The 27,780-nt window shown below is 40.5% G+C and overlaps 1 protein-coding gene across 2 annotated transcripts in view; it reads left to right on the plus strand.

Moving 5' to 3' along the window:
* The window catches only part of ARHGAP6 (Rho GTPase activating protein 6), a 348,894-nt gene that overhangs the window by 34,526 nt on the left and 286,588 nt on the right, over positions 1-27,780 (plus strand). The window contains exons 1-3 of one of the 2 annotated variants that reach the window (XM_068920694.1): positions 5,498-5,569; positions 7,079-7,164; positions 25,918-26,200. The exons of the other annotated variant lie outside the window; for it this stretch is intronic. Of the exons in view, the coding sequence (XP_068776795.1) occupies positions 26,198-26,200 (3 nt within the window). The 5' untranslated portion in view covers positions 5,498-5,569; positions 7,079-7,164; positions 25,918-26,197. Of the gene's footprint in view, positions 1-5,497; positions 5,570-7,078; positions 7,165-25,917; positions 26,201-27,780 lie in introns of those variants that run through there. 2 annotated transcript variants of the gene reach the window in all.

Consider the following 27,780-nt stretch of genomic DNA (forward strand, 5'->3'; position numbering starts at 1 on the left):
TTTAAAATAGATTCTGAGGATATGTTGGACTTTCAAGAGAGTCAACAGTGTTAGAGGTTGCCAAATAGAAGTGAGACTGTGGCAGCTCTGTGTCCCTAGCTCCAGCTGGTAGTGAGGCTGAGCATGTATTCCCAGTAAGTATGGCTGCATGCGTACACACAGTACATGTATGTATATACACAGCTGGCCACACAGGTCAACACAGAAAACATACAGCACTTGAGTATGAATGGCATGGATGGCCTGATCCTGCTCCTCCATTCCTGCTACTCAGGTTGAAAGTCTGCTAATATAATAAATACATATATATGCACATGATGTGGATCCCTCTGATAACTGGTCTGTCCAGTTGCTGGCACTTGGACCCAGAAGCCCCCAAGGCTGCAGCCCCACTCCGACTCTTGGCACCACATGGGCCACCACCACCCCTGGTCTGGCTCTGGTGGCCAGCGCTGACAGTGTCACATACACATACACACATGCAGGCGCGCACACACACCCATACCCACACACACATACATACATGCAGAATAGAGAGACCTTTTCCCCCCCTTTTCCCTCCGTTTCCTGTGCATGTTCTTGCCCGGTCCACCAAAAGGCAGGCTATTGTGTCTAAGGTGATCAGCCCTTGATCACCTGCCCTAACGAAGAGGCTCTAAGCTTGCTCTTGGTATCTCGAGACAAGTGTTTCCTGTGTATTTCTTTCCAAACTGTAGGATAGGCACCAAACCACCTGCACATGGGTGAAGTGTATCTGGTAGTTAGGTATACAGAGTATACCTAATTTCCATAAGGACTTTGTTGAATGTTTGTTATGGTTATGCTTATTTTTTTCTTAGAAAGCTGACTCTTTGTAAGCTGGTTCTCTTGATCCTCAAGCTCTGGGACTTCATCCCACTACCTTCATGCTCCTCAGAGAGGCTGAAGCTGCGCAGAAAGATAGCTTCTTAAAAGCTGGCCCGTTGTGTTACTTGTCTATAAACAAAACCTTGCATCCCTGTGGCAGATTGCTGGTAGGCTTTCATGAATTCTTTGAGCTGTTCAGTGGGAGAGAGAGAGAGAGACCAGTTCACCCTGGAAAAATGCATTCATTACCCTGGGAAGGAGGAGTTCTTGGTGTATGTCAGATTACTGAATGAGATTTAAAGATAAGAGCGTGTTTACTAAAACACAGGTTTACAATAATGGAATGGAGTTATAAATAAAGTCGAAAACACAAAAATATATTATTAAGACTACACTTAACACAAATTCATCTTTCCTGCTCCAGCATTTCAAATAGCTATTAAGGCTAATTAGCACATTACTTCATTACAGCCTGCCCTAGACAGTTCTTAGAATTAAATTGCACATTATAGCTGTCTGGCTTCTGGGTGGATCCCAGAGAGAGCTGCTTGGGGTATTGCCCTCCTTGGATAGCTCAGAGTAGTCTGAGCTCCTTCCTCTTTCTTGGTGTCTCCTTGGCCCTTTTCCCCATAGTGGCCAAAGGGAAAATCCTAAGGCTTTAAGTTACTTTCTTCAGCTTTTGGTACCCTTAACGTAACATGCACTTTACAGGTTCTATTTCATAAAAATATGAATAATACAAACTTTTTTCCATATTGATTGTACTTGTTTTGCAGACAAGCTATGCAAACACAATGAAGAGGAACAGAGTACCTAGACGCTGCGATCTTTTACTACTTAATAGACTTAGGGGAACTTCTCCTAGGACCTTGTTAGAGTCCTGTTTCTTACTGAGTTTATGTTTTATTTCACTGCACTGGAACTAGTCTCTTATGGAATGAAAATATTTAAGAGGGAAAAGCTTAAAGAAGAGGAAGTAAGCCTATTAGAAATTTGGAGTTTAGGGCCTATTTTTAGAACTTGAAGTATTCAACACTTGGTTCAAATTAAAGCACAAGCCTGTAAGCAGAATCTGTGACTTAAACTGAAGCAAAGGATAAAAGGTAGACTGGTCTTCAGAAAACAAATTCTTTTTGCGTTTAGGGGGAAATTAGAAAGGCCTTCTACCCCAAAAAGGGTGAAATTACTTGATCCAGGGTGGCCTTTTCAGTTTGTTTAACTGGTTGGTTGTACTGTAGAATAAAATAGCTCAGAGCCAGAATCTTGGGGATAACATCACCAGAAGGGTGGATGGGTTCGTGCTGAGGAAGGTTGTTCTGAGTTGCGAGCCATTAAACTGTTTGAATTTCAAATATCAACATTTAGCCTAAAACAGCAAACCAGTGTTGAAATTGGCATAGTTTTCATTATATTACATTAGGAATGCTTGCAGATACTTGAAATGCCAACATTCTGCTGCACTGATGTCCTGAGATTTGACCTACCTGAATACATTTTGCAAACTTGAGCCCACAGTTTTATGTTCCTGAAGGCTGCTTGCTTCATAACAGCTGCTTATATAAATGATCTTACCATGTGAAAGTAAAAAATAATTCAAGTAGTTTATTCCACCTGCTACCTCTCGGTATATAGGTGTAGGCTGGAAGAAACATTAATACCAAAAGAATTGTTATTAGAGGAATGAGAATCAGTCTCATGGTTTCAGTGTTCTTTTGGTTTTCTTCATCACAACAGTTTTTTTCTTTATCTTTGAGAACTATATCATTGGTGATTCTGAACTGAACTGTTGAAAGCTCTGATGTCCTCGGTGGGACTGTCAGGTCCATTCAGGTTTTTTTTTTAAAACACAAGGAGGTTTCCCAGTGAGTTCTGTGTTCCTAGTATTTTTTTTTGAAAACCTGATTGAAAGGAGGCAGTGGGGTCGTCAAAGCTCTAAGACACTGAGGATTTATTTGTTTTTTCCTGAAGAAAACAGCGATTTGAAAACAAGATGTTGGAATTTGTTCCTTTTCAGAGGCCAAATATTGATTTCTTCCTATTGATAAATGGACTTTGGCAGTTGATAATTAATAGTTATGACCTTTTGAATGTTTCTGGAACACTTCACCAGCTGCAGAGCAATCAGTTGTTCCTAGCAGCAGTACTTGCTTAAGCTATTTTAGTTGCAGCTACAGAGGAATATGTATGTTCTTCTGGGCAGTGATTAGACTCCGCAGATCTTTCAAACCTGGTAAGATTCCAAAACTGTGTAAAAATTCTGTTTTGTAAATTAGGATCAGAAACTATTATTAGCTTTTGTTTGTAGTTCAAGCATGATGTCATGTTTGGCATAGTACTATAGGAAAACTCCCAACTCATGGCGCAGATCTGTTCTTTCTCAACTTGGTGTCTTCGATGTCTGCTCTTGAGGCCGGCCGCCTGTCTCTCTTACAGAGAGGAATGGTTCTTGTGATACCAGCGTTTTAGGGCTTGACTCAGTGTTATCTGGGGGAGGTGGGCAGGGGGCCTCGCTTGGAGCCAATCACAGCTGCATGATTTCCAACCACCTTGTCCTTCCATAAAACTACATTTAAATGCTTTAAATTTTCATGTTGGCATGGAATCCTCTAAGGCCATTCCAGTGAGACAGCACTGGGCTTAGTGGAAGAGGTCTAGAGAACTTGTTCCTGTGTGCATTTTTTTGACATTTTTTCCCATCCTTCTATTTATACCACTAAATAACTGTAATAACTTTGGGTTGAAAAAGACTTGAGGAAGCACAGCATCACAACAAAAACATATGTTTGGAACTGTAAAGCTGTGCAGGAAACAATGTTCTTCCAAGTTTCATGAGGTTGCAGTATGCTAACTGCTCTTCTGTAAAGTCTTTTCCAGTCTTGGCTTTTCATAGAGGTGACAGCAGTTGCTGAATTAGAGTAACTGCATAAAGTAGAAGTTATTATAATTGTGGAGGAATAATTTGATTCTTTAATAAGTCTTTTCTCACTTAACTTGACCTTTTCTGAACATTCACTTGAATAAAATCTGTAGTCTGTCAAAACCTAGAAAATTTTCTCCTGTATATTATGACTATTTAATTTTAATTTACTTTTGCTACAGTCAGATATAAACAAAATCTATTCATTGGAAAAGCAAGTATAATGAAAGGGGAATATTATTCTTCATACAGTTAAAAAAGCATCCTTTTAAACCAGGAACATCATCAGTTCATGAGGACAGTCTACATTCATAGAGATAGAAAAGATTCACAAATCATGTTAAATTTTATTTCCTTTATCTCTTGAGTTCTTTGGCCAAGAATGCATTAACGTTTAGCAAGACCACTGCAGCTTTTGCAGTTAAAGGTAAAATTCATCCTTCTGTCAGATGACCTTTTTTAAATGTTCTATTTGCTTGCTGAAAAATCCTCCTTACCCTTTATCAAGAGAAGGGATTTATTCTTCCAAATGCAGATTTTTATTCTTTCACAAGAGTGGAAAGCATATACTGATTTAAAGGGCAGAACAGCCCGTATACAGCCAATATTGGGATAATGGCAGATTTAAGGCCTGGTAACTTGTCAATTCGTAGGGCTATAAAGGAAAGCCTTATAATACTAGGAGAGAAACATTCTCCCATTCCCAAAGAGATACCGAATGTCTTTATAGACATGATAAATTCTGAGAGAAGGTATTTCACAACATACTGTATATTGTGCTGCAAAAGAACTGTTAAAGAAGTAGATACTAAAGGGGTAAATATAAGGGTAAATATTACAGAGGCTTAATTTATATTTCTAGCTATCTTCTCTCTAGTGTAACACTAGATTTCATGAACCAAGAAGCATAGCTTTATGGGCAAATGGACAGAAACTGTAGTCCAATCAACTGTCCTCTTTACCTTCATTACAGCAGTGAGGGTCCATTATATTGTCAGTACATAGAAAATGCAGGCGATACTGCTATATCTGCAGCTGAGATGGCTCCTGTGAAACCACCTTGGGCATTGCTCAGGCATGTCCCTCAGTATTCCCGGTTTGGGGAGCACCAGGCAGAGAACTTGAACCAAACCTTGGAGCAGGATGGACTGACTTAAATTCCATTGTGGACTTTAGTTAGTCTTGCCAGTGCCCACTGCAAGTTGGATATTCTCCTTGCTGGAGAACTGACTACAGAAATTAATGTAAACCTTCCCAGGACACACTGTTTTACAGCAAACACATGACAGCTTATTTTTGTGGAAGGCTTTTATTGACATTCACTTAGGATGAACAACATAATTCCTTTGTGGTTTTGCTACTCATGAGTAATGTAATTACGTCAGACTATTCTGTTCAAGCCTTTACACCGTAGCGGCAGTGTATGTGTTCTGTAAGTAATGTTGCTTTGTACGTTTGTCAAAACTCTATTGTAACACTTCCAAAACATCTTTTCCTTTTTTTTTAAGAAATCATTACTGTATTGTAATGTTCCATAAAGAGTGGAAATGAAGCAAATGTTCATCTCCTGAGTGCCTTTGAAATCATTACCCGTAATATTCAGCTTATCCTCGCAAGTAGTCCTTATGTGACCTGTCCCTTTTGTTATACTTTCTGCTTTTCTGCACTTGGAATGGAGCACTTGGCTATTTTTTTTCTGTGAAATCTAATCTAATATTCACGTGTCCAGTTTTCAGGGGTCTGCAAAAAGTAACTGCAAGTGATACCTCATTCCATCTTTCAGCATCAGTAACTCTAGCTGTCACGGTAAGCATCTTGCAGCGTTACGAGGAACGGGGAGATCAAAACAAAGTAACAGCAAGACAGCTAGCAAATGCCACAGCGTCATGTACACAAATGTCTTTTATAAATAAATAAGCAATTTCAAAGAGTACACTAGATGTTACTTTTAAAAAAGCTCTTCCAATGAAAACTTCTAAAACTAAACAGTAGAAGAGGTGAAAAATGTTCTCTGCAGACTTCTACTCACTCACTCATGTATCATGAGGGGTGTTTTGGAGATGGCTTTCCAAATGCAACAGCTGTTTTTTTGTGCAAATGGTTTTGATTCCTAAAAAAACCTACCTGCTTTCAGCAGAGAAAACGAAATACGAGAACTGTAATGTAAATACCGTTAATCTCAAAAGTTTGTTGCTCATTTTATCTTAAATATATATACACCCATCTACATATATATATACATGGACACACACATTTTTTATATATATATATATATATATATGGATTTCTGAATGTGCTCTCAGGTGCTACAGGCTAATGTTAACTGAGGCTTTGTAACAGAGACAGAAGAGCTGGCAGGTTTCTGAGCCTGCGCTGAGCTGTGCCTGATAGCTTCCCAGATCAGAAGGCATCAGGATTTTGTCTGTCCGAAAGAGCTTACAACCTGAACAGGCAGCAAAGAAAGGGCAGAAAGTCCTTTCTGGGCTGAAGAACGTTAGTCCAGTAGTTTATCTGATTTCGGATCTAACTTCCAACAGTAATTAATTTATCTCCTGGGGATTCATCCTATTTCTGAATGTTAAATAAACCCAGACTTTCACAGCTGATGTTAAGAAATTGTTTGCCATATGGCCCCCAAATAATTTCGTTTTGTAGCACCCGTATCAAATAGCCACTAGCAGAATCATGAAACTGCTTCCTAGATCTCTGCTGCTTTTTGCCTGCTGACAGTTTAATCGTGTTGCTCTTCAAATAATTGGAGGCAGCTTTGTATCTCTTACTGACACATGCTTAGCTCAAACTAGTTATGAACATCAGTAGTCTGCGGAGAAGTCTGCGGCTTTAAAAAACAACCCCCTCCCTCCCCAGGTTTTACTTCCACAAAAGGTCTTTCGTGAAATGATGAAATTCTCCATCTTAACTTTTTACTTAAGCCACCTTCTAAAAGAGTCCCAAATAAATCAGATGATTACCAGTTGCTTTCTGCAGCTTAACACTTTGAGTTCTGCCACCTTCCCAACAGAGTATTACGCTAGAAGTATCTCTCTTGCTCTCTTTTTTTTTCCCTGAGGGGAAGTCGCCTGGTTTCAAGTAGTTGCCCAGGACTCTTTGGTAGTGCTTCAGGCAAATAATGGCGTGGTCCAGCTTTCAGCACTTCATAGTAAATGGAATAAAAAATCTGTAAATGTGATGCTTGCAGGTTAATTTTCCTCCTTAATCTTGCTTCTTACATGCCAATGATGGTGGATTTGTGCGAGTAGTTCAAAAAATGACAGTAGCAGCTCCTTACCCTATTGCTGATACATCTATTCCCAGTGGCATCTGCTGACCCTTGCTGCGTAAGAAGCTTGTGCTGCCTGCTTTTCTTGTGCTAGTGTTACAGAATCAGCTGATACAAAACGGTGAGTTGGATTTATTTTATGGCTAACACAATGTTGAACTGAACTGTTTGTAGTTTGCCTTGTTAATTTTCATAGCGTTCAGTCTCTGTTCTTACCTTCCAGTAATCTTGAATGGCTCTTCTGTAATGCCATTTCATGCCACTTTTAATGTAGTAAAAGAAGTCCGTTTTCCGACTCCACTGCCTCCAGAGGTATCATCCGTGAGTCATGGAGAAGGTTGCACCTGAAAGGACATCCCAGCTCCAGAGATGTCCTTGCTGGACCACACGCTTCAGTATTGCGTCACCTGGAAAACACTTTTGACTTCCTAAAATTCAGAGTGGATTTAGTTGAACTTGAAATTTCTTTGATTGTTTGAACATGCGATAGAGGAAGCCTGTAGTTTTTACTGGCTGCCAGGGAAAATTTTTGATATTTATGTCAGATAAGAATAGTTAATTTCATGAAATCCAATCTCCATTGCCATCCTTCTTCTCCTAAGTTAGCTTCATCTTTGCACTTTGTTAAAGTTTTGCATCTCCACATCCTTTAGCATTGGAGTTCACGTGGCAGGAAATCCAGCTGAGGCACTGTTATTTTTGTTCTTCAAACATAGTTTATGTTTAAAAAAATAAATAAAGTTATTTTTACAAAAGTGACAATAATATGTGTGAAAAATCACAGTGGAGATATGAAGTCCTTAAAAATTAAATAAGTTGCTTTACAAATTAGGAGAGTTATGCCAGTTCCCATCCACTCTGGGACTTTTCTGCAATGACTACTGAAAACTAAAATGTATGTTTTGCAATTAGACAGTTTAGTTTTCCAACAGTATGTATTTCTGGTATAGGCATTTTTCTTTTGTTCAGATGCAGATACATAAGGAAGTTTTCCTTGCATGTTCTTCAGATTCCTTTGTGCTCCATTCCAAAACAAAGTAATAGAACATTAGGCTAGAACAGAGCATTCTGATCCAGGCTGACCTCCTAGGTAGCCACTGTTCCTATAGCCACACCAGTAGCTTGTGACTGAACTGAAACAACCTGTGATTTTTTAAAGTACAAAATTAAAGGCATTAGAAACAAATGTACAATTACCCTATTTTTGTTCGATATGTTGGGTCTAGATGCTCAGGTACGTAACAATGAAAAATTCAATTTATTTTCTTCCCTAGGATTCCTAGTTTTCAACCTGAACAGGAAACATTAGTATGGATTGGGTAAAACCTTACTGAAAGGCTTGCTCGTAACAGTCTTTTCTTCTGAGTAAGAAACAGGGATCTGTATTATAAAATCAGGCAGCTGAAAGTAAATGAGGCTTCTTCCCCCCAACACCTGTCCTTTGGCTAGCACAGAGGTTTAACTCTGAAGGTAGAAGACGTATTGCCTGTCGTCAGATAACCACTTCTGGGATGGGGGGCTGGTATGTTGAACACACTAGGAGAGCCAATAGAAAATCATTGGGAAGTCAAGAACACAAGCGGGACAAGTACTGGGAGCAAAGTCCGTGGAGAAAAAAGTGTGGAAAAGGGGCTGTTTGGGCTAAGTGCTGGCCAGGATGTGACTGAACTGTTACCACAGAAGCTGTCTTTTCTTTCATTATATTGCGTATAAGGAAAAAGGATTTTGCATGTGATTTGTGAGTTGGGTTTTAGCAGAGAAATGCTCAACTCCACTGTGTTTTCTAACAAGTAATCTGCAAAAGCAGAGTTTTGGCCCTACAGGTCAGAAACATAAATACTTAGTACGCGCACACCTGTGAGCACACATGTAATTTACATTTGTGATACAACAAATTAGAGAGACAGAACTGGTAGTGGAGTTCAAACTCTAATAAGGTTATCTGTTTCAACATAACGTATTTCATGTCAGTACTAAAATGGTAAAGTACTGCTAGACATCTAAGCCGATACACATGACAAAATAATGAATACATTTTGTACTGATTGGCCAAGTTCACCTTGCTCTAATGCACTTGGCTCCTAAAATAAAATAACTATCGACCTAGCTCTAAAAATATAAAGTATCAGGTAATATCTTAATTCTGATTTCTTTTCTTCAGACTTTTGAAATTGTATCGCTTGTAGCTGGCAAACGTACGCTGGTAGGGAACAGTGCCATAGTGAAATGCTGCGGACTGAGAAAAATCACCTGCTTGTCCTGGGATTAGTTCCATTACTGTCTGCCGGAAATGTCAGACTGGTCTTTCAGCCTCCGAATTGAAAGCAGATGTCTCTAATGTGAGGGGAATTTACATATATAGTACAGGGGATGCAACAAGAGGCAACGCTTATCATTTAGCAAATGACTTTGTATCAGAGCACAGGACTTTTCTTTTTTCTTTTCTCTAAAGGCAGACCCAAAATCTGGTAAGTATTAGAAACAGATTGCTCATGTACTGGAAGAGATTCAGGACAGCTGTTTGTTTTGGGTGATTTGATTTTTAAATAAATACTCCTAACAAAATGATAGAAAAAATATATGTAGAATATTGTACCTTTGCTTGGCGTTTATGCTACAGTGCACTAGTTCTCACTAAAGTTATTGTCATCTTTTTTATGTAGCAGTTGGGCATCTAGTCAAAACAGCATATGCTCACAAATAATTAGACTTGTGCCTGGAATACTAAAACATTCAAGAAGTGTATTGGCTTCCCTTATGGCCTTTGCTGAGCTCTTTCTTTTGTGTTGAGCATCAGCTTTATGAGCTGGGCCCAATATTTGAATTCCAGGTGCCTTTTAGATTATTAGGCTGCTTCTTTCTGATATATTCCCCCCAGTCGCTTCCACGCAACCCTTTGGTATCTATATTGAAACCGCAAGTATTTTTGTAGGTTGGACTTACTGAAATGGGAACTCAACTAGATAGATAGATAGATATCTTTCCCATTTCTAGTCCTCTACTCAGATGCAAGGAATTCTCTTACGACCTTTTGGATCCCAAATCAAAATGCAGATGAGAGTGCAAAAATTTGGATCAGTTTATGATAAATACGGCTCTCACAAAATAATGCAACCTGGAGAGCAGAGGTAGCTATATTAATCTTTCTCAGTCTCTAAATGCCTTTGGCCTGCTTCAGAAAACTTCTACCAACAATAGTCAATTTGTTCTGTTCTTTGTGCTCTAGAGATATTACTAGATGCTTTTTATTCACTCTGTTTACAACCAAGTCTTACCCTCTGTGGGTGTGAGAATGTTTATGGGCTCTGCCCTGTCACCTTCCCTCCCCTTTGAACTTGAATAGTTAGATGAAATCCGGACCTTCTTATAGACATCATTCCTTGCATATTTGTTTAATTTCATGCTGAATTGACCATCTTCCTGCTCTGGACTTTGCTCTGATGTTACCATGTTTTGTTTCCATTATTTAAAGTTGCAGAAAACCTATTTCCTGTTTCCTTGTGTTTCCTTAATTTAGTACATTTTAATGTATCTGTCTATGGTTTTTTTTTTTCCTGTGTGTATAATGTCAAATGGAGAAGAATATATGGGATGGTATAGTGAAAAGCTTTATCAGCATTAGCTTGGCATAGCTCTGTTATTTCTGGGCAAAGGCCACAAATGTGTTGTTCAAGACATCATAAATGAAGGAAAGACTATTTTAAGATGTTTCTCTATCATGCATAAGCCACATATATCACAGAATACTAGCAGAAGAGTACTCTAAAGAATATTGAACTCTTGTTGTGACTAGAGCAAATCTGAAATAAAAACATTAGTTTATTAGAAAATTTTGTTGGGTTGACCGGTTTTAAGCAATTTAGGTGTGATGAATTCTTACCTAAGGAAGGCAGTTTCTGAGAGATGCTTGACTAGTTCAGATTGCTGACAGACTCCTCTGAGGAGTGCACACACCTCCATCTCTGGTACAGTTTGTCTGTTTTGAAGCCATCAGCTCCAGCATCCTCAGGCTGGAGGCAAGAGATCCTCTAAGTTGGTCTCCCTTGAAATTAGGGTTTTCTGGCTCTTTCTCATCTGTCTTTTCATTCCTCACCTCTGTCTTTTCACCCTTAACGCAACCTGATTAGGTATACTGTCACTGCATCTATAGCAGCAGTGTTTATTTTGCTGAGCAGACACAAGAGGAACTAAAGAGTATATATATTTTTGAGAGAACAACATTTCTGGTTCAGGGATGATTTATAATGTCTTTTGTGTGGGTCCGGTTTGGTCAAGAAGCCAAAGAAAAACACTTAGAACAAGCAAGCAAAACCCACAAAGTTTTGATGGGGCAGAACACATGGTTTTTGTCAGCTCTAGTTGGGACTCTTTCACATCGTTCAACCTGGATCACCAAGGTTCCTCGGTGTCTGACTCCAGGGTTCCCAGGGAGCTGTGAAAACACTGTACGTACTGCATCTGTCTTGAGGGACTGCTATTTTAAAGACGAGGTTGTTTAGCTTCATTCAATTTGAGCTTGGAAGACTTCTCTTTTCCTGTGGCATAAAGGGCTACCTTTCAGTTCTGGAGCGATGTCAGCAATCAGACGTAATTTTGTGAAAAGCATGATACTAAGAGAGCAGTTATCCTTACCACTTCTCACAACACTGAGACTGGTTTGACCAGCACCTTCAACTGTAATTTTTTTATTTTGTGAAATGGAGGAGAACTTCATCTTCCTCTGAGACACGTATTTTAAAAGTCACTTATTTGAAGCTCAGTGGTGATCTGGAATGTTGAAAGAAATCTTGATGGAGGGATTAGTAGAAGATGAAGCCCTCAGCTTTGCTCTTTGGGATGGGATATAATTGTGACCTCATCCTTAAAAGAAAAAAGAAAAAGCTGGGCACAGAAAAACCAACTGTAATTGTATATTGCTGATAATGAGTCTAAGTAATCTGTTACTCCTTGGGAATACGACCATGGGGTTGTAACAGGTAGTTTTGTAAAAATATAGTTCAGTAGCTGTCAAAAATGCCAATAGAATTTTGGGAATTAGAAGGAATAAAGAGCAAAACAGAAACGTAGCTCTGCTACTGTATAATTTGGCAGGCTTTCCTGTGTTGAATACTGTTTATGGTTCTGGTACCCTTTTTCAGAAAGGATATAGCTGAACTGAAGAAGTTCAAGACAGAGGAACAAAGAGTTCATTTATCTTTGCATTTGAATTTGGATCAGGAGTGAGCTTTAGAAGGAATCGATCCCCGCTTCCTCTACTTTGGTTTGTCCCGTGTGGCAATCTCAGAGCGCACAAACTGGGTTCCTTTTAGATGAAACAAACCCAGAAGATGCGATTCAGAAGCACACCTAATCTGCTCAAAGCACAAACAGGCATTCAGTCTGAACCAGATCTAATCCCAAGTACACCCCCCCAACATGTGCACGTAAACTCAGGTCCGCAGCTCCACCTCTTTTGCTCCACACGTCTGTTCCTCTTGTGCGGTGCTGCTTGCTCCTGTGGACGTAGCCCAAGTGATCCCTGTTGTACACAGCAGTGGGACAGACATGCGGGCTGCGCATGCTGTGTGCTTGCGCTCGCCTCTAGGCATCCCTTATGGGAGACCAGGAGCTGGGCTGGGTTCAGCCTTTGGCTTCCCCCTCTTGTGGTTGTTCTCATGTGAAAGCTATCAGGCTGTTGGTTTTAGAGAGACACTGCTGAGGGAGAGGACAGAGCAACTGAGGAAATGGTCATATTCTTTTCTTCTTTTCCATCTTAGTAGCATTACGGACTTTTCTAAGAGCAATATATCTGTTGTATCCCTTTCAAATGTAAGAAGGAGAAACAATGATCTTGTTACTAAAACAATGCGTGTCCTATATTAAGACCAAATATAACTCTCTTCTGAAAACTGGCTTTACTGATTTTATTAGTAACGGACTAATAGTCTGAGCTGTGCTCTAACTCCAGCCATCCGTGGAATTTTCCCTCTATAACTTTTTCATCTCGGACTTCCATTTCTGCTTCGTCTTAATTCCTTTTTATGTAACAGAACTTGAATATAGTGTCAGAGCTAATTGCAAACATCTGCTTGTCAACCTTACAGTTTTTTCTACCACACTTCACAACAGTAACTGGAATCTGGCTAGCTGAAGCCTGTCCAGCTGTAGACACCTAACTCAGATTCTCTGAATTACTCTCTGGCGTCTCCATTGACTCTATGTGACTTTGCTTCTACCTTTTGTGATATGTTTATATTGTTTAAACTAGCCTGAAATGGAGGGAGTGAATACACCTTATGTTTTCTGGACAACAAACCTGCCCAGAATGCCTGGAGAACAATTTTGAGGCACAGTTAATAAGGGGAGCATTACATGTTGCCTGCAACTTCTTGATATGTAGTAGCTATTCAGTTCAAGGCACTTTTTTGGTGCAGTGCCCAAACTACCTTGTCCTGTGGCAGATGGAGGGTGTCAGCAGCAGATGAAAGTGAGCAGGTGCTTGGAGTGAAGGGAGGGGTAGGTGCAGAGATTCAGAATATTTTAAGCTACTACTGGGGAGCCCTGATTGCTACAGTAATTGAAGAAGAAGGGGACGCTTAAAAACAGGACACTGTGCAGAAATAAAGAAGGGCTTAAGAGAGGATTTTGTCTCCATGCTTCTTATTCAGTCATCCTTTCTCATTCAGGTATCCTACTGAATTGATTTCAATTGCCCTGGTTACATGAGCAGTGAGTTTTTTGCAGGTGCCGGTCCTACTCATCTCAAGGTCTTAGGCCCATATACTCTGTATTGTAGCAAACTTTTTGTTTCATATAAAGGTTTTCAATTTCCAAATGAATTTCAGTGATTAGCAACTAATTTGCCTGTGTCTATTTAGAAGGAAGGATGCCGGTTGGGGGGTGAGCTGCCATTTCTCTCCACGTTCGGGCTTTGGATGTTGCCCCTGGAACCCAGCTGCTCTCAGACTGTGGAAGATCTTCTTCTAATGCCAGCAGCAGCATCTGGATGCCTGGCACAGCTCTTTGAACAGCTCTTTGTTTTGGCAGCTCAGGAGCTGGTCTTGATTTCTAATGTGGTCAGCATACAGCTGGAATTTTTTATCCTGCCTGGATGTCTTTTCTCTTTGACTCACCTTGGATTATTTGGAATTTTTATACTTCCATCCCACAGAGGAAACAGGACTCTTTTCAATTACTTCTCAATCTTCAGAGAGGATCCTTGCAGCTGGAATAGGGAGAATTCCCTTCTGCATACTAAAACTTACTCTCACCCTGAAGTTGGCGCACACTTGCTGAGTGTACGAATGCAAAAGGAGTACCTTTTGTAGAGCTGGTTGCAAATTTTTTACATTCTATTTTCTATCAGAAAATTCTAATTCATCCAAGCAAAAACTTTCTACAAAGTAGATTTCTTTTAATGAAACTTTAGTAAGGATCCTTCTTGGGTCTACGGTAGAATTTTTGGCCAGCAGATACAGATATAGAAGTTAAAAAACCCGTGAATAACTAGTAATGCATATCTCTTCCTTTTGCCAGGGTGTGAAGGAGTCAGCTCAGGTACTTGCTCTACCGGATTCAGTGCCACAACCACCTGGCTATAAATTTGGGCCTTTTGTACTAAACCATTTTACTAGGCTGGGTGAGGTGTTAACCTTACAGGCTGGTGGCTAGCGCATGTGCCTGGGAGACAAGGAGCCAGAGCTGAGTCGAAGACTTTGCTGAACCAAGAGGTGAATTTGAGAGAGGGAGGAGGAGGTTTGTGTTCCAAAAAACGTTAAAAATAAGAACTAAATTTCGTCCCATCGTGAGGCAAAGCTAGATATCAAATGCTGCATTTTTCTTAAGTGTCTTGTCTGTGGCCTGGGCCATACTTAACCACTCATTTTCTTTTCATGCTCGCTTACTCCTTTACCGTGCACGTGTATGAGACATCTGGGGTGCAGGTTTCATCGTTGTAGAAATATGCCTGCGTTGCCCCTTGCTGTGTTGAGATGACTCTGCCTGGCAGTGGTTTGCCTGGGTTGTAAGCAAACACACACCCCACAGCATGAGAAGCCAGAGGATTGCTACCAAATTAGGAGACGAGGTTGCTGGCTAAGTCAGCAGAGAGATACTGTGGAAACGTAAAAGACAGCTTTCAGATCTGCTAGCTGCTCTGAAGAAGTCTGAAGTAGTTTCCGGAGCAACAGCTATTTTGGGGAAGGCAACAAAAGCGAGCAGATGTTTTGAGGTTGACCGAGGCTTCCTTTACTTAGGGTTCACTGGTCACTTTTGGCATCCTGGGAAAGTTTTGTTTAGGAAGAAAAATTGTATTTCATTGGGTCTGAAAATGCAGTCGCTGACCTGTATCCAGACAGTCCTTTATCAGAGTGTATAAAGCAGCTCATGGGCACTGCCGGTGGGGCTGCTGCCCGGCCCACTGCGGTGGCCGTGGCGTGAGCCAGAGATGGAGCAGCCTCTGCCCAGCTGCTCCCCTGCTGTGCCAGGAGGCAGCAAGGGATAAGAGGGGCCTTGGCCTCTCCAAGCTCTGACTTTTTTGGAAAAGGCCAAAAGAACGGGATGGAGCTATGGATACCCATGAAAGCCTTTTGCAGATGATGGCATCGCTTGCTCGCCACCCTTAGTCGCTCGTGGCAGGAGACGAAAAGGAGGTGCTAAGGCTGAGCAGCTAGCGAGAGCCTCGAGATCCCTAGCTGCAGCTGGGGTTAAACAGACCTGAGGACTGCTTTTGCATGTTCCTGCTGAATGCTATCACCCTATCACGCCTGTCTTGTGATAGCCAGAGGTGGTCATCCCCCTGCTTCTCTCCGTGGCTGAGCTCCCGGGCTCTGGGAGAAAGAAGCAAGGGACAGCTGGACCTTGCTGGATGATTCCCAGGTGCAGACTGAAATAGAGCAGAAGACTTGCTGGCAGGTATTCACTATAACTCTGTCCTGTTCAAAACAACAGATTTGGCTTTTGAACCAAAAAGGTTAAAACACCATTAGTCTATTTAGTAGTAATTGCAAGTTAACACCAGCGTTCTTGGGACTTAATGCATTCTCTCCTACCTGCACTAGCTCAGTATTTCCCTCACTTGGCGGATGAGTTAACTGAAATAATAAGAGAAGATGTGACTGCAGTTACACATGGTGCTTGGCAAGGACTCTCTGTCCTGTACATTAGCCACAGCTTTATCCTCCTGCTATTTGTACCGTGAGTTTCATTTCCTCCCTTTATTCTGTGTTCCAATCTCCCTCCTTTTTTCTTCATTATCCTTGCTTTTGCTCAGCCTTGTTTCTCTTTAGGGTTCAATGAATGCCATCTTTTGTCTCGGACCATTCCCTTAATGTCAGAAGTGAGAGAAGAGCGTGTACACGTATAATGCATGCCAACATATGCAAACTTCTCCTGGGCATGCATGTGTGTAGGGACCCGCATGCACATGCGCAAGTATATCTGCTTGGTTTTACACCATAATTTAACCTAATCCAGCTAGCCTTTATTAAATCCACAAGTGTCAAATAGGGCATAGGGAAGAACCGCAAACCATATGTTTTTCTGTTTTACCACATGCAGTGACTTGCTGAACTCTTCTGATGGCATCTTAAAAAATGTATATGCCCTAATCAACTGGGCAAGGTGGGATGCAGTCTTTGGATTTGCGGTTTGAATTGAGCATATCACAAATAAAAATCTGTAGATCTGTTCTCTGCACTCCAAATATTATTATAAGCTTTTTTTTTTTTTTAAGCAGTGGAGGAATAATTTTTTAGTAATTTGTAATGCATTGCTTGTAAGTTAAAAAGGCATTCAGAAGCATTTAGTCCTGTCTTAATTCCACTTGAATCCTAGAAAATATACATTTAGTCAAAGAGGGGACGTTATGTTCCTGCATGTTTTCCAGAGTTCAGTCCAATGACATTTTAAACACGGGCGGGAAATATAAAATGCTTTTTCAGTCCTTTCTCTGTTTCTGGCAGGCTGAGAAAATATGGAAGGTTCTCTCTTATTTTCATGGAAAATTTGTTTTGTACCATACTTAAGTGGCTGTGCTGAAGATACGTAGCTAATGCAAGAAAACCTTCATTTATAAACTGTTTACATTTCAGAATATCCTCCTCCAAAGTTGTGTTGCTATTTTTAGCTTTGTTAGTGTTGATACACAGAGTGTGACAAAAGAGAATTGAACACCAGCAACTATCTGATAGCTGCTTTTCTTAGGCTGCCCATAATGAACAGTAATTCCTACTTGAAATGTCCTTTAATAACATGCCATTTGGAGATTTAGTAACATGTTGACAGTGATGTGCTGAAGAACTCTCTTCCCCACTCTGACTTTTGTTGAAAAGAGAGATTAGACTAGAACAATTGGCTTTGTAGGAAAAAGAAAAACAATTTCCAAAGGAAGGAAAGTGTTTTGCTTCTCAAAGAAGTGAGAGTAAGCACACAAGAAGGGAGAATGGTTGTGACAGGTCCTCCCCTTTCCTCCCACTTGTTCTTCAAATTTCGTTTTCTTAATTATCCATATTTCTGAAACAAGAATTTGCATGTGTTTTCTAACCGAGTTCAAATCTCGAGAGGTATTTATCCAGTACAGTTTGGACTAGTTATAGGAAATACAGACACTATGTTGAATTCCTTAATAGCTTTTCCTAGGACAAGACCACTCCTTGGTTAACAGGTTTTCCCTTTTTACATGTGTAGCTATTGCAAGATTCACTTTGTGTGTAGTAAAGGCACACTAATTGCTGTTTAATCAGGGACACTCTTAACATCAGTCTATTTAACAGAATCAGCGAAAACAACCTGTTTTCCACTCAACAATATACTATAGAAAGCTGTAATTTAGTTTGCCCTGCACATTGGGATGTCAGCCTAGAAGAAAACAGCATTACCTTTGCAAGACCCACCCATTTGAGACACCTCTGGGGGCTGCCGTGTGCTGATGAAATCCGTCCAACTTCTGGGTCCTGATGGCAGACCAGAAATGCTGTGGCCGCATGGAACAAAGCACTCTTCCAGTGCAGAGTTGTTCTGCTCATTCAAATTCTGTGGGCTCATTTTGTGCCAACGCATTTTTTTGCGAGGCAGGTATTGCCTGGCCTTCTGCAGCCAGCAGAAAAGCATAAAGATTTGGCTTATTTAACAAAAGTGCGGTTGTGTGTGTGTTCCTCATCTGGATCAAATTTCTCTTCTGGACTATCTAGCAGCGTGCAGAGTTTGTATCGTGGAGTACGCAACCACAGCCTAAGACTTTTCTTGGGTATATTTTCATGGTCTTTTTCATGATTTAATCAGTAGTGAAAGAGCTCATATTGAAATGTAGATTATCGCTAGCAGATTTCAGAGTATATCTCTTAAAATATATGGGGTTCACACTTCTCTGAACTACTTAGTGTGCAGGCTTAGACAGGCAATACTGCATCCCTGAGAGTTAGCAATAAAATCGTCTGTCTTTGTGTCTGCTTGGCTGGAAACTGTTGATATTTCATGCCAGCTAAGCAGATTGTATGCTGCACTCCTGTGCTTGACGGATATTTTCAGCTGCCATTAACAGAATTTAGGTGTCTAACAGAAAATACCGATTATCTTAATAGATCATCTTGCTTTATTGCAAGTGAGAAATGGAAAAGTGATATGTTTTTTCTTATTAGTTCAGGCATGCTTCTTGACTACTGTGTTCCTATTTCATCATGAATGGTGTTGATTAGGAATTTGAAAGTAAAAGTACAATAAAAGTAGTACACTAACAGTTAAAAAAAAATTGCCCTGCTTTATCACTTTGGCCCAAAGTAGAGTACTGAGCAATGTTATATTTTAAACCATCGCATTTTAGCTTTTAGCAGTGCCATATAATTGAACCATCTGCCAGTCTACCTCATTTTATTTTCTTCATACTTTTGTCAGTGCTTCTGCAGAAGTAGCACAAATAACTCCTTTCTCTCTGCTGTGATTAAGAGTCATCGTCTTACGAAGATTTCATTTTTTATTCCATTACCACCTTGACTGGCAATGACCAGTTAAAAATTAAATCACTGTGTATCAGATGTTTACATTGACAAAAAGAATCAGTCCAGAAAAAAAGACAGCTTTACCTTAACATCTGTTTCTATGAGGGAAGGAATTTTGTTTCATTTGGGATGGAAAATATGTATTTACGGATATGAAATTGTTCTTTTGTGGTGCTTTGGTGCATTTGCTGCATTCCAGCCCTGTATTTTATGTTAGTGAAGGCAGTTTAATACCGTAAGAAATCTACTTGTGCTAGGTGGTAGATGATTAACTTTAGTAATGTATTACACACCTCCAGGAGTTCCTCTCTGTAGTATATTGTTGTGCTAATCCACATTTGTTAAATAAGCACCTGTATTATCCAAAATGGGTGGAACGCGTCAAGAAGATTGCTTTAAGCATTAAATACATTACACAAAGTTCTGGAAAGGGAGAATAATCAAAGGAATTTTGTCTGAGCCAAAAGAAAGTTTGTGGAAGCTCTGACAAAAAAATCCGAGATCTTTGTTAAGATTAATGGAACTATTATGGCCACAAAGCCATCTTCTCAAGAGGGGAGATGTTGGGGACTGGTTTTGAGAGGAGAAGGCTCTTAGTGACTAGACAGTTGCAGAGCAGGATTTGAGAGTACTGGTAAGGAAACCATGGCAAGTTTGGCTGATACAAGCTTCCCGATATTGATTGATACCACTGCCTTGGGCTTAAGTATGTATTTATGCCCATAGTGTTTATTATCAGAGAGAGTAAATCTATGCTCAGAAGGGGCCAGATAAGGAGGCAGAGGCAGATAATCAGATACGACGACACTGTTAGCTTGGTGAGCTACTAGGTTATGCCTAGTGTCCTGTCTGGAGCTGGGTAACTAGACAAAATCTGAGAGGGGCTCACAGGTGGCAGTTTTTGGCACTGGTCTCAGTCCTGCAGCACAATCTCAGCAAGATGTGCAGGGATCTAACTGTCCGCGTGCCACCTCCTGCTGTGGTACCTGCCCTTGGTACCGCCTGCTGGGGCACTGCTGTGGTGGTGGCATCTGCAGTACGCTGCAAAGAAATGTTCCTCAGTAAGCTTGAAAGACCAGCCAAAATATCTCTGGCCCGCAGATGGCCACAGGGAACCCAAGGGAGACCTGAGCTGTGGGTCTAAGAGCCTTGAGCTGCTGGGAGGTGGGCATTCACTGTGCCACTAATCTCTGTGGCCTCCAGGAGGGACATAGTGGCATAGCTTTGTGCCTACAGGAGTAGAGCACAGCCCCAAGAGCCACTCTTTGGTGTCGAACCCTCAAAAGGCGGCCTAGGCTGGTGGGCCACAGAGGCGCCGACTGGCATTGCGCCTGGCAGGGCGATGCAGCTGAGGGGCCAGGAGGGGGCTAGTGGGGGTGGGCTGTGAGCCGTCCCTCACCACTGGCAGCCATAAGCTGTCAGGAGTTTGCAGTCCGGGACTGTCGGGCTGTTTGAGGGTCTGAGCCTGGCCAGTGGTGTCCATGCAGCCAGCGATCCCTTCCCCAGTCAAGGAGAAAGCATTAAGGAAGATGGTGCATTTTCTGCATTTACAGAGCTCTCTTCCCCCTCCTGACACAGAGTGAGGTTAATATGACAGCTGAAAGTTTTTTTCAGGCTATTTGCAGTAGCTGGGCCCTCACCATGATGGTGGATGGCAGCAGTAATGGATCCGCCAGTAGGGCTGGGGAGAGCAGGAGCACAGAGGAGGCAAGTTAGCACCTGCATGGACTGGGTTTGAGAATTTAAAGCTAAGCGTTCAACCCATTCCAAAATTATGTTTTATCAGGGAACGGCCAAAGTACATACATTTACTCCAAAGTAACTGTCTATGTTCCATTTTTAATGCGTTGATCTCTTTTCTTCTTTCTTCTCTTTCTGTTTCTCTAATAATAGCTTCCTGGGCGGTAAATCCCAGCAAAATAACTCTCAAGCCATGTAATTACCGATAAAATGGCAACTAGGAAAGGATTTATGCTATTCTTATTGGAATATTCTTAACTGAATGCAGCAAACTCTGGACATCACAGATTAACAGAGGAGGAAAATTTATTTCACTTGGCTGCATTTGTTGTTGGAGTGAGTGGGTGTGAGAGGAAGGTTTTTTTGATTAGCCTCAGATTTAGGGCAAGACATTAGATCAGATGGTTAGTAATAATCTCTATCTTGTCTCCGGTTACTATGCTTACAGCTTTGGTTACCTACAGTTAATAATTTGTTCCAGTGCATAAAGCTTCATTGTTTCCATTTTCATTTTTTTATTTTTAAGTCCTTGCTTTGTTACGATCAGGTCCCTCCTGGCAGAACTTCAGTAAGGAGTCAGTGCCATGGGGTTCACCAAAAATCTGATCCATTTTCAGAAGGGGGGGGGGGGGTTACCTGTTGCAAGCAAAGGGGAAAAAATCCTCCTGGAACGAAAAGACAGTCAGAGGGTAGCTCTAATTTTGGAACCCAGTACAGCTTCTTGCTCTTCATTTGAAGAGTTTCATGGAGATTAGTGAATGAAACTATATTTTTAAGAAGATGACTGTATGAATTTGTAGCAGTCTTCTCTAAAGCTGAGGAAGATGGCAGTAATATACAGCACACATATATCATCCACTGTTGAAAAGAATATATATTAAAAAAAACTTGGAATATTGTTAGAATGACAGAAATTAAATGTCCTGACTCTATCATGCAAAGAGATATGTGGAGAAAGCCTGTTTAAGAGAAGATAATTATAGGAATCTGCCAGGCACACAAACAGTTATGAAGTCTTCCTTAAATTTTGAGACTGATGGAATTTGTGCAGTACAGAACATTATAATTACTTAATTTAAATTGCTGATGTGTTTCTAAAAGCAAGCTGACTTTTTGCACTGGTGTCGCAGTGTTTGAAAACACTGAATCATATATGGAAGTAGAAACTGCCCATGCCCTTCCATTATAAATACATTTGGTGGACTAGAACTTTTCAGTTGTTTATCACATAAAACAGCATTATGACAGGCTGCCTAAATACAGTAAAATAGAGAAGAAGAATGTGGGTCCATAGCTCTCATTTTTCTGAATTGCATAACTGCCTCATAAAACTAATCTCTTTAAAGAGAAAGGATCAAATTCTCATCCCTCAACTTAGCTGGAGTTACCCCAGCGAATCTGGAAAAACTCAGTAGGCTCTCAGTCTCTCAAACCCTTGATCTTTGCGTAAGCTCGAACAGCATGAACCACCTGCTCTGGTGGAAGCTGCTGGGCTCTGCAGCAGCAGGAATAGCAAGCAGGAGCGGGTCCTCCAGAAGAGCCTCTCTGAAGCATATGCATGGGATGAGGTGCTCAGTGTTTCATTTGCACTGTGAGCTCAGTTTGTAGGCAAAGCAACGACAAGGACCAAAAAGCCTTTCAAGCAGCAGAAACAATGAGATCAAAGTGAAAAAACTTATCTCTTTAGATATATTTTTCTTATTCCTTTTTTTTGTCTTTTTATTTTCTCCTGTTTAACTGGATATTTATCACAAATTATGTATATTTCAACATATATGTGGCCCAGCAGTGATCTCCTTAAACAGCTATATCCAATTAAACTGAATAACTACAGCGCTGAATCTGTTTTGACTAAACCACATAGCAGAATATTCTCTAAGGAAATTTTATGTCTTCTTAGACAGCAGTTGCAGCAGCAACAAGAGAAAAAAAAAAAAAAACACAGATAATGGAAACAGCAAAACAGATCAGAAAGCGTATTCTCCCCTCCAGCAGAGTCACAGCACCAGTCCCATCCATGCCTGCTCTCTGCACCAAGGACCAAAGCTTGTATATTCTGGCCATGCTTTGGCCAGAAAGGAGGACAGACACTTTGGGTGCCAGGCACCCTTGCAGAGTAAATCCCAGTGCCTCGTTCTGCCAGCTGCAGGACCTGGGTATTAACCATGCTTGCACTCATCACCAAATTTTGAGACTGGGATCAAAAGAGGGTCCTGGAGCGGGGGGGAGCCCTTCGCACTGGGCTGCGTGCTGCGAGGCCACGCTTGGCACTTACTACATGTGACAGGACACATCAGGAAAGTTGCAGGCATGACTTTTGCCACGTGCTAGTTAGGCACATTTGCTAATTGACACTCTGTCTTGATGTGAAATACCTTTAGGAAGCCTCGTGGCATGCCTTGTGATCTGCTTGCAAATTAGCCTCAAAATCAAGACAGTTCCATCCTAAAAATCGTCCTTTTCCTTTGGTCTCAGAGTTTCTGCGTCATAAGCTTTGCTCAAGAGTTCATTTTCCTGGAATGATGTTAGTATCTGCTTCATCCTCTTTTACTGAAGGACTTGAAACATACCTTTCTTTCAAACAAGGAAACAAGCAGTGGTATCTTTAATTTTGCCTTAGCTCCTTATACATGGGTCATCTGCACTGTAATGACTTTCTTCCAGTAAGATTTCCTTTGTTGTGTTCAGGTGAATTTTTGTAATGGAATAGTTTTTCACATAGTTTTTAGTAATATTTCTTTATGAAATTTTCACCTACGTATAAATCAAATTATGTAAAGCATAAGCATAATAATAAATGCCTATATGCAGTATAAAATGCCTATTAGCTGAAGAAAATTTTCAGAGCAAAAGACTTAATATGAAAACTTTTCTAAGCAGCAAGTCTTCAGAAGTATTTTTTGAGCTCCCAAAATAACAGCACTGAACTTCTGATTCTTGAGGATTTTTATGTGTGTGTGTAAATGCTGAAAATATATTTAAGGTCATAGAAACCAATATTGCTGACTATTTTAAAATACCTCAAACAAAGAGCAAACTAGTTTTTGTAACTTCAGATTTTTTCTTCATCTCGGTATTCCAGTGTTGATCCTGTATCTTCTGGTACTATTAAATAAGAAATATAAACTTTTGCTGCCAATCAAAAAAAGATTTAAAAAAAAAGTAGTTGCTTCTGAGATACAAGTTTTCTTAGCTTCCAGTTTCACTGATGTGTGGTGCAGCTGCTCCTCTTGTAACTCGCACTCGATTCAGTACAGTAACTTCAATGAGATTACTAATTAGATAATAAGACATGACTATAAAAAGTGTCCTTGAAATAAAGCTTTAGTAAACAACATATTTTTCCATTTCTTAGTAAAGTATCTGCATAGTAACGATGCCTCAAAAGACACTAGTTTCTAGGATTACTGCAGAACTTCAGCTCTCACCTATTTTGCAAGTAGAACTAAAGTGGGTTTTAGTGTGTGGTCAGCAAAGTGCCCTTTGTGGGCTAGTGCTGTGGTAAATCCTTCCAAGCCAGCTATATCCAGCATGGAGCTGCCCTTGCCCTCCACATTTCGGATGGCCTCTCAGGTTACAGGTATGCATGTTATTTGCAATGGATTTTTTTTATAATGGGAGTAAATCAGTTGGTAAAGAGAAGATGTACTGTCAAAGATATTAGTGAAGGTCAAATCAAGTGCATGGAGATTATTCTGCTATGCCTGCAGAAGTACATATATAAGGTGGTAAATTTTTAGGTTAGTCAGGACTTCCATGGAGTTTCCCAAGGTCCCATTAGCATCCCTGGGATGTTCTGCTCTCACCCTTTGGCTTGTGATACTTGACTCTGGTTCCATATTTACACCTTGCAGACTGCAATTCAGTTGCAATAGGTGAATCCAACAAGTTGAATTTTGTCTATTGCTTCTGTTTTTCAAACCATGATCTAGCACCCCTTGCCCCTGAAACACTGGTATACGAAGTAGTTTTTTTTTAAATGTCCTTTTTAACTTCTTACTAGTTATTAATGACTCAAGTAGTGGAAATGGCATTGCTGTCGCTGACCTCACTGAACAGTTTAATAATGAAAAATTTCTTTTTTATATTAAAAAAAAAATTGAGGTTGTCATCAAATCTAAGAACCGACAGTTCCAACCCCATGGTCAGAAGTAGCGGAAGCTGCATTATAGTTTTTATAATCTCCATTTCCCTTCATTGTAATTTTTCTTTCTATTGATATTTCTTTTTTTTTTTTAAGGAGGAACATTTTATCAGACATGGAAACCTTCCCAGAGATCTCATAGCTAAGAGGAAAGAAAGATGAACATACAGTAATGAAATCCAGATGAAAATGCTGATGAGGAGATTAGATCCCGATATAAATGCCAGTTCTCAGATGCAGAGATTCTTACTGTTGACTGCTTAACACGTATCTTTGCCTTTGCCGTCAACATAACCCTAATATCTGAATTGGGTGTACACTGTGGTAGCCCAGGCTCCCCACTAGACTATGTTAGCTCCAAATGAGCTACAAACATTAGTCTGGAATTAGCAGGTATCTCAGTGAAGCTAACTTGATTTAAAATATTTTTTTTGCCCATGAATGGCGGAAGTAAGGAACCCAAGCATATACAATGTCTTTACGTATCTACTCTAGTGCCACCTGGGGCTGCATGAACTGTTTGAGTCCTTAGGAGTTCTAAATGCATAGTTACATACAGTATTGCCACGAGACGTTTGGTATTTTTCCTGTAAGTTTTTGTAGGATTTTTTTTTTATTCTTTTCAGTTTAAGCTTAGATTTGAATTTTTCTATGGGTAATAGTACTTGTTTCAGAAGTCATTAAAATATGCCAGTTATGTTTCTATCTTTACATTACTAATAGTAAGTATCTAATCTTCATCAGTATTTTAACATGATCCTAATTCCAGTTTAACATATCATTTAGCTAGAAAATCTACTGTGTCATGTCCCAGGAATAGTTAGGATTTAGAAAATTCAAATGTATTAATAGCTTTTATTGTGTCATGGAAGAAGAAAAAGAAAACAACAAAAATGAATGTGCCTGAGTCACTTCAACTGTATTTTCTATCATATGGAACATCCTTTTAATTGAAAAGGAAAAAAAAAAAACCCAAACGCTATGAACCAGCTCCTTTTCTTTCATGCTTCCTGTCTAGACTTCAAGTCAGGAAAAATCTCCAGAAACTTGTTCTTCTGCTGCTGTCTTTAGAGCGGGAGTCCACTTGCTAAGACTACATGTAATACATGCAGCCCATTCAGAAGCCTCTCCTCTGTACACGTGAAGATTCCCAGGAAATGTCACAGTTTTTAAACAGATGTCCACAGGATCCTTGGGGAAAGGAGATGATTTCCTAACTCTGAAGACGTCCTTATAGCGTTTACGTGGCTGAAGAAGAAAAGTGAGGGACTGCAGTTGGTCCTAATGAAGACATTGGAATGGTATGTTGTCATTTGCTAGGCCCTACCGTGAAGATCCCCAAAGGGCCTCTCGAGCTGTTGGCGTTTTTTTTCATGTTATTTGTTTGGTTTATTTGTTTTTTGCTTTTTGCTTAAGATATCAAGGGTAAAATCGCGGCACCCTGCTGAAAGCAGTGGGAGGTTCGCCAGTGAGTGTAGTGGAATTCTGTAAATGTAGTAAGATTTTTTTCTTAAATGTTACATTTTACATTTGTTTTTAACACAGTTACAGTGATTGGTGTCTTTTCCCTCCTGTGAGTAGCTTTGTTCAGCGGCTTGGGGTTTGGCAACGAAGAGCACTGTCGAGGCTGGCGAAAGGGGGTTCTCTGGTAACCAGCTCAGTTCCCGTCCTGTTTAACCCGGCTTGAGAGCACCTCATTTCCCACATGGGCTAGGTTGGCTTTGCGCTAGCAGATGGCTGAATCTGGCATACAGGAGCGTGAGCCTGGCAGGAGTCTTCAGCCAAAAAGGGCTGGGTGAACTTTACAGCTCGGTGAGAAGCATATATGCAAAAAGGACCGTTAGCTTACAAATGAAAATCAGACCGGGCAAAGCCAAGTAACTTGAATTACTGGAGCTTCTGTTAGCGCTTCCAGATTATGCAGCTCTACAGTATCCAATAATCACTTTTTTAAAAAATGGGAATCAGAGTAATACACTGGCAAAACGCAAAAGTAACACGGGACCTCGCTTTGAAAAGAACACGTCCATTTATTTTACATTTCAGTTTCCTTTGTATTTGTGCTTCAGGAAATAGCAAAAAAGTACTACTGTCATTCTCCACTTGGTGCAGATTGTTCCCAGGACCACTGCCTAACCCTGTGGGTCGTTCCTTGCTTGAACTCTGGCACTGCTCTTCACCCCCAGACCTAATGGAAACATTTCCCCGCTCCCTTTTTGACTCCTAAAGGAGACTGAAACCTTTGTCGTTTTCAGGGAGGTGTGAAGGCTTCTCTCCTTCTCGGCAGCTCTCCCCTGGGCAGCCTGAAACACACCGTTATCTCAAGAAGAGTAAATTTGTTTTTGTGGACAAAATAAATGCTTAGGGAGGCGGAGGTTTTCAGTTCTGTTTTTTGCAAAGAACAGTGTGTTTGAATGGATTTTGATAAGGTGTTCTGACATCACAGCAGACCAAGAAAGCAAGTGGTTGATTTTATTGTTCCTGCGTCATAGCACTGGGATCACGATATCTGAAGTCTATGGTAGTCAGAATTGCTGGCTTTTATATGTTTCAGATGGACAACTGAGACACCGTTTCAGGAGGCAAAAGTACAGCATGATTTAATGCAGATGTAAGTACCTCAGGACTGCAATGAAGCAAACGTGTAGCTGTTGCTTCAGAGTTCAGCTAGCTTCTTGAGTCCCGAGACTGATTTTAGGGTACATTAGTCTGTGGTGAAACAGTTTGATTTTGCTTTAATTCTTTGCAGAGGCAACATGAAGGAACACCATGTTCATATAGTGTTAACTATTCCCTGGCAGGGGGATGGATACATATAGAGTTTATGAAGGTCATTCTTCCACCATACCCCAGCAGGATCCCTGGGGAAAAGCTTTAACAG

The sequence above is a fragment of the Struthio camelus genome, chromosome 1, assembly GCF_040807025.1.
Source record: "Struthio camelus isolate bStrCam1 chromosome 1, bStrCam1.hap1, whole genome shotgun sequence".
Lineage (NCBI taxonomy): Eukaryota > Metazoa > Chordata > Aves > Struthioniformes > Struthionidae > Struthio > Struthio camelus.